Here is a 14651-nt window from a genome sequence, read left to right as displayed (position 1 = left end):
AAACTTACAAGCACCACTGTAGATGTAAAATAAATAATTAAATTCAAACTCAGGAAACAATCCAGAAATTGTGTGCCTTTTGAACTTACTTTAACTTTCTAAGTTATTATAGTGTATAATTGGCTCTTTTTTATTTTAATTAAAAATTTGTTTTTTAGTTGGAGGCGAGAGATTCGTGTGCGGAAGCTTGAAGACCGACTGAAAGGAGAAACATGGTACTACACTCCCTGTGGGAGAAGAATGAAACAGTTCCCTGAGGTCATTAAGGTAAGGCTTAATCCTTTCTGCACTTCTGATAGTCATGGACTAGTTAAAATCAGTCACACACTGAATGCATTTAATTATTTGTGAAAGTTTGGACTGACAGACTTTGCAGAAACATTAATGCTTATGCCTTATTATAAATGCTTCGTAAGTGAATTGTATTTTTAATTTTATTTGTTGATTTTGTTGTTTATTAGCCTTTTAATCCAGAGTTCGTCTATGTTTTTTAGTACCTGAAGAGGCATGAGGAAAATCTGAAGGGAGTGACAAGGGAGCACTTCAGTTTTAGCCCACGTATGCCTGTGGGTGACTTCTATGAGGAGCGAGACACACCTGAGGTCTGTGGGCGGGAAACTTTGTAGGATTATAGAAAAATTATTTATTTGCCACATATATACCAAATGAGCACATTTATTCGGAACACCTGTACTCCTACGTATTCATGCAGTTATCTACTCAGCCAATCATTTGGCAGAACTGTAATGCATAAAATCATGCAGACACAGGTCTTGTTCTTTGGGTAATGTTTACATCAACCATCATAATGGAGGAAAAAATGTGATATCAGTGATTTTGGCTGTGTCAGTATTGTTGGTTCCAGATAGGTTGGTTTGAGTATTTCTATAAGTGCTGATCTCCTGGGCTTTTCATGCACAACAGTCCATAGAGTTTATTCAGAATGGTGCAAAAAAGAAAAACCATCCCGTGAGCGGTATTTCTGTGGACAGACACACATTGTTGATGAGAGAGGTCAATGGAGAATGGCCAGACTGGTTTGAGCTGACAGAAAGTATCTCATCTGAGTTACTGTAGCCTTTCTGTCAGCTCATGTGTTGTGCATTCTGACATGTGTTTCTGCTCACCACAATTGTACAGAGTGGTTATCTAAACACTTTGTACAATTGTGGTGAGAAGAAACATATTTCAAAATGCACAACACTTCGAACTTTGAGGCGGATGGGCTACAATAGCAGAAAACCATGTCAGTTTACACTTTAAGCAAAGATCAGAAAACTGGCGCAGACAAGGGCCCAACAGTGACAGCTTGGCGCTGCTGGGGCTTGAAACACCCAACCTTCTGATCAGTAACCCAGACCCTTTAACTAATGAGCCGCTACTGCAACATTTTATACGGCATAAATGTTCTATCTGTTTATCTATGTTTATCTATATTTATCTATGTGAGTACAGACCACATAAACTAAATGCCAAGGGGAGTTTTTGTGTTATAAAAGGCTCTTTAAAAGGATGTTTCATGATCTGGATGAGCTTATGGTGAATTTGAATTTTGACCCTTTGAGGAAGCTAATCACAATTTGGAATAGAGATTAAGGCTCAAGTGTAGTGGTAGCAAAGAAATGGCATTAGTCACAAATGTGGGGTGTTCTTATTGACAGTGTGAATGATTGAATGTTCAAACCCCAAGAGATGGGGGAGAGAACTTGCTTAATGCAAAAGTGCTTTTATGTGCTTTTGTAAAGCAATAGTCTCAAGGAATTTAACCACTGTGAGCAAGCCTGAGGCTTACTATATGAATGACCAGACTGGAGGCCTTGCATATAATACAGGGTCTCATACTGGATGGATTTAATATGTTGGATTAAACATAGACTTTTTTTTAAGCAAATGACAGTGTCAGAATTAACTTAACTTGAGTTGCTTACCAATAAGTGTGATTTAATGGTATTACCAGAATCCTCTAAGTGAGAGTTTAGTTCACATAAATTACATGTCTCAAACTATTTTTTTTCTTTTTTGATATATTTTGGGAAGGCATTTGTAATAGACTTGCCTTTATGTTTTGCAGGGGAAAAAATGGTTCCTTCTGGCCAACGAAGAGGTCCCATCCATGATTATGGCAATAACTGGCAGACGTGGTCGCCCTCCAAACCCTGACAAGAAAGTCAGGCCTCAATCTAGAGCCCTTCAGCCCAAGGGGGCCCCACGTAAGCGTCCAGGCAGACCTCCCAAATTGAAAGCGGTCGATCTGCTGAGCAAAATAGATGCCAGGCTGTTGAAGAGACTGGAGGCAAAGGGTGAGATTTAAACATTTTAAGCTGGAATTGCCTGTAAAAAAATCTAATCGGAACATATGGACATAGAGCATTTAGAAATGAAGAGTGTTAGACAGCAATGATTGTAAGACAGCAATGATTTTTGCTGATTAAATGGATTAATTACAAAATCACAAGATAATTTTTTTTCCTCAGAGGAGCTCACAGAGGAAGATAAAGTCAAATTGGCCAAGATCAAGAAGAAGATGAAGAAAAAGGTGACATAGCTTTTGATTCTCAATAAATGGCAGCGTCACTTTCCAGTGTTTGATGGTGGTGGGTTTGTCCTGGTTTACATACTGTATATTTACATATATTTGAGCATAATTGATAAGCAGATGTTAACAAAGTCTATCTGTTTTAATGGCTTATCCACTGCCTCAGCTTGAATGTTCTGAGTCTAGTTACTCCCAGAACATGGTTGCTGTGTTTGAGATTTCTGAAGCTCACCATAGTCACCTTGTACATACGGGTCTGTCACCCTGTAACTCACATTCAATTTCTCTTACATAGGCAAGAATGAAAAAGATGGAAGATGCTAACAAAAGGAAGATCAGGCAGGAGAAACTAAAAGCTAAGGTAATGTGAAACAAAGAGGACTCAGTAAGTGTTGGTTAGGGTTATAAAAAAATTGGGATTAAAAAATACATTCAAAATACTGTTTGCATTTATATAGTTATTAAATTAAAGGCAACAGTCCAATTTTAAGCCCATGTCTTATGTTTAGTAGCCTAATATGAGTTAATGGAAACATGTCTTACCTGAACTCTTTGGTCAAATGATCTATGTCCCCTGACACAGGGAAGAGGGGTCTGTCAGTAGGCAACTGCCAGTTCCTGCCAGTTCCTTTTCAATTAAATGAAATTTTCTTTGAACCATTGTTAAAAACGCTATATATTCTCACAAAGCAGCTTTACAAAAATCTGGATATGAACTTGGCTTTAGATCTAAGTCCATATGAGCAAGCTAGAGGTGACAGTGGCATGAAAAAACTCCCTGGGACAACGTTAGGAAGAAACCTTGAGAGGAACCAGACTCAAAAGGGAGCCCATATTCTTCTGGGTGAAACTTGAGCTGTATGTTTGCTCATGGGGACTGATCACATGGATGTGACTATTGTGTGTCATAGTCATAGTGCCACCAAGTGGCAGCAGGAAGTGTTTCACTTAAAACAGGCTTCAGAATTTTAACAGGATAAAGTATACGATGGCGAGATGGCTGATAATCTCTAAAATTATTGATATTAGAATATGTTTCATCATAAAACAATAGTTTAATCCGTATGCATACCTTGAACAACAAACCCTCTCGGTTGGCAAAGATGTGCAGTTGCTACACAGACTTGCACTAGTTCTTCCTGGCAGATCCTCTTAAACTCAGTCAGATTGAATGTTGAGTGTTTGTGAACTGCCATCTTCAGGTTTCTTCACAGATGGGGATCAAGTCTGGGCTTTGCCTGGGCTGCTCAAGGACATTTAGAGACTTGTTCCGAAGCCACTACAGCATTGTCTTGGCTGTATGCTTTGGGTTGTTGTCAAGCCGAAAGGTGAACCTTTGCTACAGTCTGTGGATGTGTGCACTCTGGAGCCAGGATTCTTCAAGGATCTCTCTGTATTTGGCTACATTCATCCTACCCTCAATTCAAAACTAGTCTTCCTGTCTTTGCCTCTGAAAAGCACCCCATAACATGATGCTGGCACCACCATGCTTCACCACAGGAATGGTATTACCAGTTGAAAAGCAGTTTTCACCATATGTAGAGTTATATTTTTGTCTCATCCGACCAAAGAATCTTTTTCCTTGTATCCTCAGAGTCTTTTATGTGCTTGACATGTGCCTTTTACTGAGGTCTAGTTTCATCTACAAAATCTACCGTAAAGGCTTAATTAATGGAATATATATAACATCATTGTTCTTTCAGCAGGTTATCCCATCTCTCTGAAAGACTTCTGAAGCTCTGTTCAAGTGGCCTTTGGGTTCTTGGTCACCTCCCTTACCAAGAACCTTCTCACTTGTTTACGGATTATGTCTGCATGGCTAGCTCTAGGACGAGTCCTGGTGGTTCCAGGCTTCTTCCATTTCAAAATAATGGAGCCTACTGTGCTTCTAGGAACATTCAAAGCTTGAGAAATACAACTTGCCCAGATCTATGTCTCCATAGAATTTGATCGTTGGGGTCTACAGAGAGTTCTGTGGCTTGGTTTTTGGTCTGACCTGCACTGTGATTCGTGGGATCCTGTACCCTGGTTTGATTTTTGGTTTGACATGCGGTGAATCATGGGAACCTTTGCATTTCTAAATCATGTTCAATTTGCCACAAGTGGACTCCTGTCAAGATCTAGAGACATTGCATGATAATCAAAGCAGACAGGATGCATCTGAGCTCAATTTGGAGTGCCTTATCCAAGGGTCTGAATACTTAAAGATTCAGAATCAGGTTTAGTTTTTTTTTTTTTTTGATCATAGAATTTTTATTGGAAATTTGCATTTTACACATTATAACACCACACCCAACAACCCCAACAAAACAACCCCAACAAAACAACCACAGCCAAAACCAAAAGAAAGGGGGAAACAAAAGACAATAACAAACAAACATTCAAGGTAAAACACACACAAAAAAATGTAAGATGATTTGTGTTTACCGTCTACCTTTCCCCAATCCACCTCCAGGGTGCGTACATCATTGAAGTAGGTAATAAACTGTTGCCATTTTTCCAAAAATGAGTCACCCCTGCCTCTGATGTTGTACTTGATTTTTTTAAGTTTTATAAAGAACATTAAGTCTTTAAACCAGACTGATATAGAGGGAGGTTGTGGAGAGGTCCAAGACAACAATATTCTGCGTCAAGCAAATAACGATGCAAAGGCCACAACACTAGCTTGTTTATGGTTCAGAGGCTGACGCTGAGGTGAAACACCAAAGATGGCAATTAAAGGACAGACATCCAATTTTATTTTAAGAACGTTGGACATAGTTTCAAAGAAAGAGTCACAAAAGTTCTGCAGTTTGGGACAGAGTGCAAACATATGACTCGGGTTACAGGGCGAAAGTTTGCATTTTTCACACGCCAGGAACATTGGGATATATTTTAGATAATTTACTCCTAGAGAGATGAAGGTTTTGACTTTTAATAAATTTGCACGAATTTCCAAAAACATTTTCACTTTTTGAAAATGTTATGGATTACTGTGTGCAGATTAATGACCAAAAAAGAAAACGTCTTTAGTCATACACTAAATCTACAATACACTAAAGTCTAATACAATAAAAATGTAATCCTTTTTTTACCCACTGTAGGTACACTATCTCTTTGATATGTTTTGATTTTATACAGCTGTGAGAATCATAGGCATAGCTTCCAATAAGCCCAACAGAGCAAAATGTGGCTCTGCTGTCTGTGAGGGACAGGTGGCATACTCTCTACTTCCCCAATCAATCACAGTGACTCTAACCAATCATGGATGTCTGTGTATGTAGCCTGGATGGGTAGCTTTGAGAGTGTTACACCACCCCCTGATGTTGCATGAAGCAGCAGTTCGAAAAGATGCAGTCAGCTGGCTTCACATCCCTTGGAAGAATCACATGATAGCATTTGCCCTCCCTGGTTGGTAGCTAGCTTACAGTAGCATTTGTATACCAGAGAGCAGCATCTTTATATATTTGTCCATAAAAAAACAAATAAATAAACCCAGAAGTAAAATAATTTAAGCCAGTCTAAAATGATGCTTTATAGTTAATATGAAATGGTTTTCTAAACATTACATCCTTGCTTATAAATTCATGGTATAAGTACAGATTGCTGCATCTCTTTATTATCAGTTCTGTGTATTATGCAATTTGAACATGAATGATTGCTTGTATAGTGTAAAATTACAAACTAATATCCAAATATGAAATTGGAATGTAATTTTAAAGGGATTTATCATCCCAATTGTGGTTATGATTAGAAGTAGTTGTTAATAAGGGATTGCAATAATGTTTCTCTATAATCAAAATATTATTAATAGTATGTTATGGCATGTTTAAGCAATAATCTCAAGTAGAATATCTTCTATATGGTATGCAAAATTCTAATCTATTGACCTACTGTTGAATCCTGACAATGCCACAGTCATTGAAGGGCAGGAGCAGAGGGAGCAAAATTGGCTATGCTCTTTGAGTGGTAGGTAGGGATGGAATATTTTTTCTCCTCTGTCAGTCACAGCGACACTAATCATGGGTGTCTGTGAGCTCATGTATTCGGGAGACGGCAACTCCAAGTGTGTTATGCTGCCTTGTGACACAGCAGGTTGAAAAGATCAGAGTGGCTGGCTTCACGTGTTTCTGTGAAAGTATGTTAGCATTTACCCTCTCTGGTTGGTAGCTGTCGTGTGTTGAGGAAAACCTGGCTGGTGAGTGGGAGTTGGCAAGTAAATAGCAAGAAAATGGGAAAATGAAAAAAAAAAAACCTAATCCAGTGTTTTGTATGTGCACAGTTGGAGAAAGAGAGAGAGCCTATCCAGGAGGACCAAGCTCAGTCTTTAGACACAGACATCTACAAGTCTGTCAATGATCAACCGAAGAAGCCAGGCTATAGAAGGAAGATTTCTGTAGAGCAGTGTCCTGAGAAGGTCTGTCCTATGAAGAGGATAGCAGGAGCCCGTAGGAAAGCTAAAGCTCTGGCTAAGGCTGAGGCTGAAGCAGAGGCTCAAGCACAGGCAGCACTGGCAGCTAAGAGGCAGGCAGAGAGAAGGGCACAGGCCAAGAGACGCTTGGAGGAGAGAAAGAGGCAGCAGAAGATCCTAGAGGAGCTGAAAAAGCCCACTGAGGACATGTGCCTCACTGACCACATGGTGAGTGCATAAAAGAATGTTTATTATAGTGTTTTTTTTGTTTGTTTATTTTTACAAATAAAGTGATGGTAATTGTGTCTATTGTTGGAATGCTAAGATGTCTGTCAAAACCTTGCTTTTAACCAAAGTTTCTGTACAATATCAGTTTACTTATTATAATAAAAATTGTGATATAACCCAGACTGTGACTTGATAATCAGTTCTATTTTATGCTCTGTTGTCATTCAAGCCTCTTCCAGAGTTATCTCACATCCCAGGATTGGTGCTGTCAGGTGTCACCTTTTCCCACTGTATCACAGTGGTAGAGTTCCTGCACAGCTTTGGGAAGGTGTTGGGTCTTCAGGTGCCTAAGGATATCCCAAGTCTGGCCACCCTGCAGGAGGGTCTATTGGGACTAGGCAAAAGCCAGAGTGAACTTCTTGACCTGCTAGTAAATCTGGTCAATGCTGTGTTGCATGATCCTGGTTTGCCACCATACTACCAGGTGTGTTGATATAGTATACTGCAGTATAATTTTTTTTTATTGAAATGTATTTAGCCTTAATGTTGTTAATGTTACCATGATTGGAGAAGAAAGGAGACTCAAGAGTAAACTTTGAACTTGAAATTTTATTAACGTTCAGCACAGCCTCAGAATGCACACCAATGGCACCATAACTCTAAAAGAAAAGAAATCTCTTCCTCACTGATAGCTTGATTCGTGCACAGATAGAGATGGAGAGAGAGATGGAGAAAATCAAAAACATGTAAATACATGCTGGTAAACAAAGATCAGGTGTGCCTCGCTAGTCATTAACCCTCTGACTTTTTTTTTTGTAGTCAGTAAAGATCCTAGGTGAAAAGCTGGTGGATCTGGAACTGTGCCACAGCACAGTGTCAGAGGTGCTTCGGGTCTTTCTGGAATCTCATGGCTTTGAGAAGAATATATGCAATAGTCTCCGCACTAAAAGCTTCCAAACCCTGAGCCCTGAAATTAAGGCCTCTATCCTGGCCTTCCTGGTGGAGGAGCTCAATGCCAGCAACACGGTCATTAAGTAAGATATAACCAACTAATTTGTATGTGTGTCTATACACACACACACACACACACACACACACACACACACAGAGTCATGTGAAAAGACAAGTAAACCCCATGGAAATTGTTGTTTTATTGGCATATTTGAACATGGAAACATTTGATCCTCTTTGAAACAGTGCCTGTTAATAAAGGTGATACACTCTATCAAATGACACATAAAATTTACATTTTGTAGTAATTTTCACAATTTTATTTAACAAAAAAACAGATTTGTCACTTGGGAAAAGTAAGTACACCTCTATCACACCTTCAAGTCCATAAAATTAGAATCAGATTTTCAAGGTTGGGTGCCAGTGATTAGAACCTGCTTAGGGAGTGCAGGTGGAACCTGTCTTATTTAAACCGCTCATATCTAGTGTCTGGTGTTCCCTTTGCTATTGAGGTGTGTGGTGTCATCATGCCAAGATCTAAAGAGTTCTATAAGGCCTTCAGAAAAAAGGTTGTGGATGCCTATGTCTGGCAAGGGATTTAAAAATATCTCTAAATTATTTGAAATACATCATTCCACTGTAACAAAAATAATCTACAAGTGGCGCAGATTTCAAACGAGTGCCAGTTTCTCCAGGACTGACTGTCCCAGCAAATCGAGCCCAAGAGCAGGCTGTCTGATGCAAAATAAAGTCTCCAAGAACCCCAAAATTTCATCATAGCATCTGCTAGTAAGTCTTGCAACTGTTGGTGTCAAAGTGCATACTTCTACAATCAGAAAGAGATTGCACAAATCTGACCAGCATGGGAGGTGTGCCAGGAAAAAGCCTTTGCAAGATTAGAGTTTGCCACTGAACATACAGGCAAATACCAGACCTTTTGGAATAATGTGCTCTGGACCGACAAATCAAAGATCGACTTGTTTGGCCACAGTAACAGCAGACATGTTTGGCGAAGACCAAAGACAGCTTTTCAGGAGAAATACTTCATACCAACTGTGAAGCACAGTGGTGGAAATGTTATGGGTTGGGGTTGCTTTGCTGCCTCAGGGACTAAACAGCTTGCATTCATTGATTCAACTGTAGATTCTGCATCATATCAAAGAGTGCTTGAAGATAATGTGAGTCCATCTGTCCAAAAGTTGAAGTTGAGCCGAACGTGGAGCTTTCAAAAGGATAAAGATCCAAAGCACACTAGCAAATTCACCAAAGAATGGCTCAAATAGAAGAAACAGACGGTTGTGGAATGGCCTAGTCAAAGCCTAGATTTTAATCCCATTGAAATGTTGTGGGGGGATTTGAAACGTGCAGTACATGCAAGAAAACCCACAACCATCTTGCAACTGAAAGACTATCGCGTGGAAGAGTGGTTAAAAATTCCAGCAAGCCTGGTGGACAATTATACAAAACGCCTACAAGAAGTTATTTCTGCTAAAGGGTTTCTGAGGCCAAGGGTGATATTGATATTTCTGTTGAATTAAAGATTACATTACATTTTTCACATGAATGTATGTACATACAGTTCCCTCTGAAAGTATTGGAACAGCAAGGTTAATTCTATTGTTTTCACTATGAATTGAAGACATTTGGGTTTCAGATCAAAAGATGAATATAAGATGATAAATCAGGATTTCAGATTTCCTTTCTAGATATTTAGGTCTAGATGTGTTAAACAACATGGCACCTTTGTTGGCAGACTACCCCAATTTTAGGTGAGCTAATGTATAGAAACAGATAGTCTTAAAGTAAATAACTTAACATAAAAAACACTTAATATTTGGTTGCATATCCCTTGCTTGCAATAATGGCATCAAGCCGATGACCCACTGACATCACCAAACTGTTGCATTTTTCTTTTGTGTTGCTTTTCCAGGCTTGTACTGCAGCTTCTTTCAGTTGTTTGTTTTTGAGTGTTTCTCCCTTCAGTCTCCTTTTCAGGAGTTGAAATGCATGCTCAACTGGGTTACAGTCTGGTGATTGATTTGGTAAGTCTAAAACCTTCCACTTTTTCCCCTGCTGAAGTCCTTTATTTTGTTGGCAGTGCTTTCTGGCTCATTGTCTTGCTGCAAGATGAAGTTCCTAAGAATTAGATTGGATGCATTTCTCTGTAAATTGGAAGACATATAGTTTCTGTAGACTTCTGAATTCATTCTGCTGCTACCATTATGAGTTACATCATCAAAAAAAATTAGTAAGCCCATTCCAGAAGCAGCCTCTATGAGCTTCTATGAGCCTCTATGAGCTTCTATGTTTTGGATCATGAGCAGATCCTTTCTTTTTCCACACTTTGGCCTTTCCATTACTTTTATAGAGGTTAATCTTGGTAGCAGAACTCTTTGCGAATTATTATTTGGCCTTCTGATTCTTACTGCTCATGAGCAGTTTGCATCTTGTGGTATGGCCTCTATTTTTCTGCACTTGAAGTCTTCAAATGGTGGATTGTGATACCTTCATCCCTGCCCTGTGAAGGTTGTCGGCAATGTTACTAAATATTGTTTTTGGGTTATTCTTCACAGCTCTCCCAATGTTTCTTTTACCAGCTGTTGTTTTCCTTGGTCGACCTGTTCCATGTCTGATTGACTATGCCCAATGCTTGTGCAATGGCTCTGATAAATTTTCCCTATTTTCTCAGCTTCAAATTGGTTTACTTTTCTCCCATAGACATGTCTCTTTTCTTCATGTTGGTTTATCCTTTTTAACAACAAATGCAGTCTTCACAGGTGAAACTGAAGGCTAAAAGAGTAGATGTTCAGAGCTACTTCTTGTTTAAACAGTCAATCTAACAGGACACACCTGGGTAACAAGAAACACCTGTCAGTCACATGTTCCAATATTTTTTGCTTGCCTACAAATTGGGTGGTATGATACAAAATGTGCTATGTAACACATCTACATAGAAATACCAGGAAATAAAAGCTAACATTCTAAACTCTGTTCTCATAGTCATCTTTTTGATCTCAAACATAAATGTCTTCAGTCTAATAAAGACATGAATCAGCATTGCCGTTCCAATACTTTTGGAGGGGACTGTATATGTGACACTATGCTTAAAAACAGATTTGTTTTAATTGTACAGTGAAATTGACAAGACCCTGGAGAACATGACTACCTACAAGAAGAACAAGTGGATTATTGAGGGCAAACTTCGCAAGTAAGGCATTTATCAATGCAGCATTTTAAATTGATGCTTCTCAGTATTGATCTAATTCACGCACGTGTGACAGAATGAAGGCTGTTTTAGCACGAAAAACTGGCCGCTCTGAGGAGCAGCTGCGTTTTGAGGAGCGGAGGCGCAGTACCCGTGTTTGTGTGGCTGAAGATGAGAGCCTCGCAGATAGCAGCTTGCTGGAGAATGGCAGATCTCGCCAGTGTAAAGATGAGCTCAAAATTTGTGAGGTACTACATAAATTATCTTGTAAAGTCACTAACAGTTTGTAATTTCATTGCTAGTTTACAAATGCTATATTTGTGTAATGTGAGCAGTGAGGGTGTGTGACCACTATGGCTTGCTTGTGTTGGCTAACATTAACATATGTCTAATATAATATATTGCCTATGGTATATTGCACTAAAATGTTCTAGTAGTTCAATATGTATATTAATACAATAAATAAATATATAGCATAAATATATTTATATATGATAAATATTCTTACTTTCAGTAAAATAAAAAACAATAAAAAAAATTTATAAAAAAAAACTCAGTATGTTTTAGCAAAACAGATTCAGTTCAATTAAATTTTATTTATGTAGAGCTTTTAATAATGGACACTGTCACAAAGCAGCTTTACATAAAATGTAGACGACAAATGTAAATGAGTAAGCCAAAGGCGATGTTGGCAAGGAAAAACACTAAGAAGGAGAGCCAGAAGATTACACAGACGAGGGTGTCAAGACTACACCGTCAAAAAACTTGAGTGAACGCTTGAGAGTGTGGAGGTGAGAGCATCCAAACATCCCAGTTTACCAAAACAATCTATGCCCATGAGTTCTCCTCCAGATCTGTGCCTGTACCTAAGAGAAAAGCTATTAACAAAAGTCTTGACAAAACAAATAGGTATTCAGCCTAGACATAAAGACTGAGACTGTGTCTGAATCCTGAAGAATAATTAGAAGGCTGCTCCATAACCGAGGGCCTTGTAAGAGAAATATCTTACCCCTATAAATATATACATATACATACACATACACACACAGACACACACACATATATATATATATATATATATATATATATATATATATATATATATATATATATATATATACACACACACACACACACACACACACATAAAATATGACCATTTTCAAATGGTGTTTCAAGCTCTTCAGTCCTGGGGGAGCACTTACAGTTCATTCCCCTGCATACATTGGGGAACAAATACATTTATGTTTCCTTACAGGCTGAAAGTTCAAACACTGCAAGTGTTCCTGAGCTGGAGCGACAGATTGATAAGCTAACCAAGGTAGGGCTTCCAAATTCACTATAGAGCCAAATGATAAGACGATATTATATTGATATCACAACATATTGACATTGACTTTTGGGGATTTTTGAGTTTTATTCATATTGATTGCTGGAAGCTGAAACCGAATTAAAGTTTGGGAAAACATCTTGGTGTCTGGTATGGTCCTGATATATCATGATTATGATGTTATTGAAGAATCCTGTTTTTCAGCGCCAAGAGTTTTTTCGTAAGAAGCTCCTCCAGTCATCACGTTGCATGCGGGCAATGTCACTGGGACAGGACCGGTACCATCGGAGGTACTGGCTGCTGCCAAATATCGGTGGTGTGCTGGTTGAAGGGCCAGAAGAGATCTTAGGTGAGTGATGTGCATTTCATATCTTGGTGATATGATTGTCTTGGATAATATATAGCATCTTGGAATTCACAGAATTCCACACAAATTAACAATTTAAAATCACTGAATAAAGCTGCACCTTAAAATTTGTTTTTATTGGTCATTGGAAATTAAAATAGAACCTAGTTTGTGAAATTTAAGGACATTTTTAAATAGACTAAATTATGTAGTTTTTCATTGACTAAAACTGATCTATTTTAGTGCAGTAGTTTCACCAACTAAAACTATTATGCATGTATTAAATAAAACTAAGGCTAAATTCAAGTTAGCTGTTAAAGTTAACACTTATTCACTGCTATTTATCTTTTGGCAGCTTCAGGAGACATTCTGTTCATGGATGAACCTATGCCTTCTGTTGACAAAGAGGTTATGTCTTCTGGGAAGGTGGATAACATAGTGGAGCCACATCTGTCTCCAATGCGCAATGCTACCAAAACACACCTACCTTTTTGCCCTCACCCTTCCAATATCGCCCCTCCCCCCTCCATTTTGTCTCCTCCAGATGCAGACCCTCTTCCAGGTGAGGCTTCTCTTATGAGCAGCCCTCGAGGGTGGGGCCGACCCCGTAAAATCAGACCAGAGGTCGAGCTCCATTTACGCACACTCAAGAACCGCCGCCGCCGCCACAGTAAATCAGGTGGCTGGGATTCAGTGCCAGGAGAAGTGCATAATTCTGAAATACTAGATCTCACCCAGTCTGCCTTGCATTCCTGGATGCATCCATCTCAGTGCTCTCTGATCTATGGCTCATGTGACATCTTTGCATCAGGGTCTGAGAATAGTAAGGGTGGCAGCCAATCAGAAGACTTTATGAAGGAGCACATAGATAGGAGACAAATATTGCCTAAGGAGTCATGCAAAGAGGAATCACTATATCCATGCTCATCTACGTTCCTGTCTTCTATTAACGAGACTCCCCTTCCTCTTGGTACTAGTCCTCACCTTAGACCAGTCACACTGCCAAAGGTCAGTGCTACTCAGGTCTGACTGATTAAAAAAAATAATTCATTTTTATATAACATGCGTGGTCTGGCTAGATAATAACTTTTCTAGATCATGCTGTTTATACATTAGCATATACATTTTCTGATTAAGATTAATAGTTAAAAATCTAAGGCATTTATTGTTTGTGGGATTTTGTGTGTTTTCATGTAGAATATTTATATATAATTTTGCTTTTACAGCTTATGATTTCCAATCCTTATGTGTGCTCCCCTAAGGCTCCCAGACCTGGCAGGAGGTGCAGGAAGGGCAGTGGTGCTGGGCACGGGAACTTTGAGGTAGATGCAGTGAAACGCAGGGGCAGACCCCCCTCCTCTCCCTTTCAGGAAATGGAGCAGAAGTACTTTACTCAGCTAGTAGTCAAGCCCATACCACAGGGTTAGTCTGCTTTGTGTTTGCCTCCCTACCAAACCTATCTTTTTCTAGTTGATCGGCATACAATACGTGGCCAAAGGTTTGTGGCCACCTGAACAAAACACTCGTGTGCTTTGGTACATCCCATTCCTGATTTAGTCCTCCCTTTGCCATTATAATAACTTCCACTCTTCTGGGAAGGCCTTCCACTTGATTTTGAAATGTGGCTGTGGTGCCCATTTTGCCCATTTATCCACAAGAGAGCAT

The 14651-nt window shown here is 39.1% G+C and overlaps 1 protein-coding gene across 9 annotated transcripts in view; it reads left to right on the top strand.

Moving 5' to 3' along the window:
* The window catches only part of baz2a (bromodomain adjacent to zinc finger domain, 2A), a 103581-nt gene that overhangs the window by 33169 nt on the left and 55761 nt on the right, over positions 1-14651 (top strand). For 8 of the 9 annotated variants that reach the window (XM_053686471.1, XM_053686470.1, XM_053686469.1 and 5 more), the window contains 14 exons: positions 159-267; positions 495-602; positions 2072-2300; positions 2475-2536; positions 2832-2897; positions 6798-7154; positions 7384-7638; positions 7974-8188; positions 11239-11313; positions 11387-11558; positions 12569-12631; positions 12845-12989; positions 13342-13994; positions 14213-14408. In XM_053686471.1, coding sequence (XP_053542446.1) covers positions 159-267; positions 495-602; positions 2072-2300; positions 2475-2536; positions 2832-2897; positions 6798-7154; positions 7384-7638; positions 7974-8188; positions 11239-11313; positions 11387-11558; positions 12569-12631; positions 12845-12989; positions 13342-13994; positions 14213-14408 — 2705 coding nt within the window. The remainder of the gene's footprint in view (positions 1-158; positions 268-494; positions 603-2071; positions 2301-2474; positions 2537-2831; positions 2898-6797; positions 7155-7383; positions 7639-7973; positions 8189-11238; positions 11314-11386; positions 11559-12568; positions 12632-12844; positions 12990-13341; positions 13995-14212; positions 14409-14651) is intronic. The other variant, XM_053686468.1, reaches the window with a different exon arrangement.

The sequence above is a fragment of the Ictalurus punctatus genome, chromosome 15 (assembly GCF_001660625.3).
Source record: "Ictalurus punctatus breed USDA103 chromosome 15, Coco_2.0, whole genome shotgun sequence".
Taxonomy (NCBI): Eukaryota; Metazoa; Chordata; class Actinopteri; order Siluriformes; family Ictaluridae; genus Ictalurus; species Ictalurus punctatus.
The sequence above is the reverse complement of the archived record's forward strand: the minus strand, read 5'-3'. Positions and strand labels throughout refer to the sequence as shown.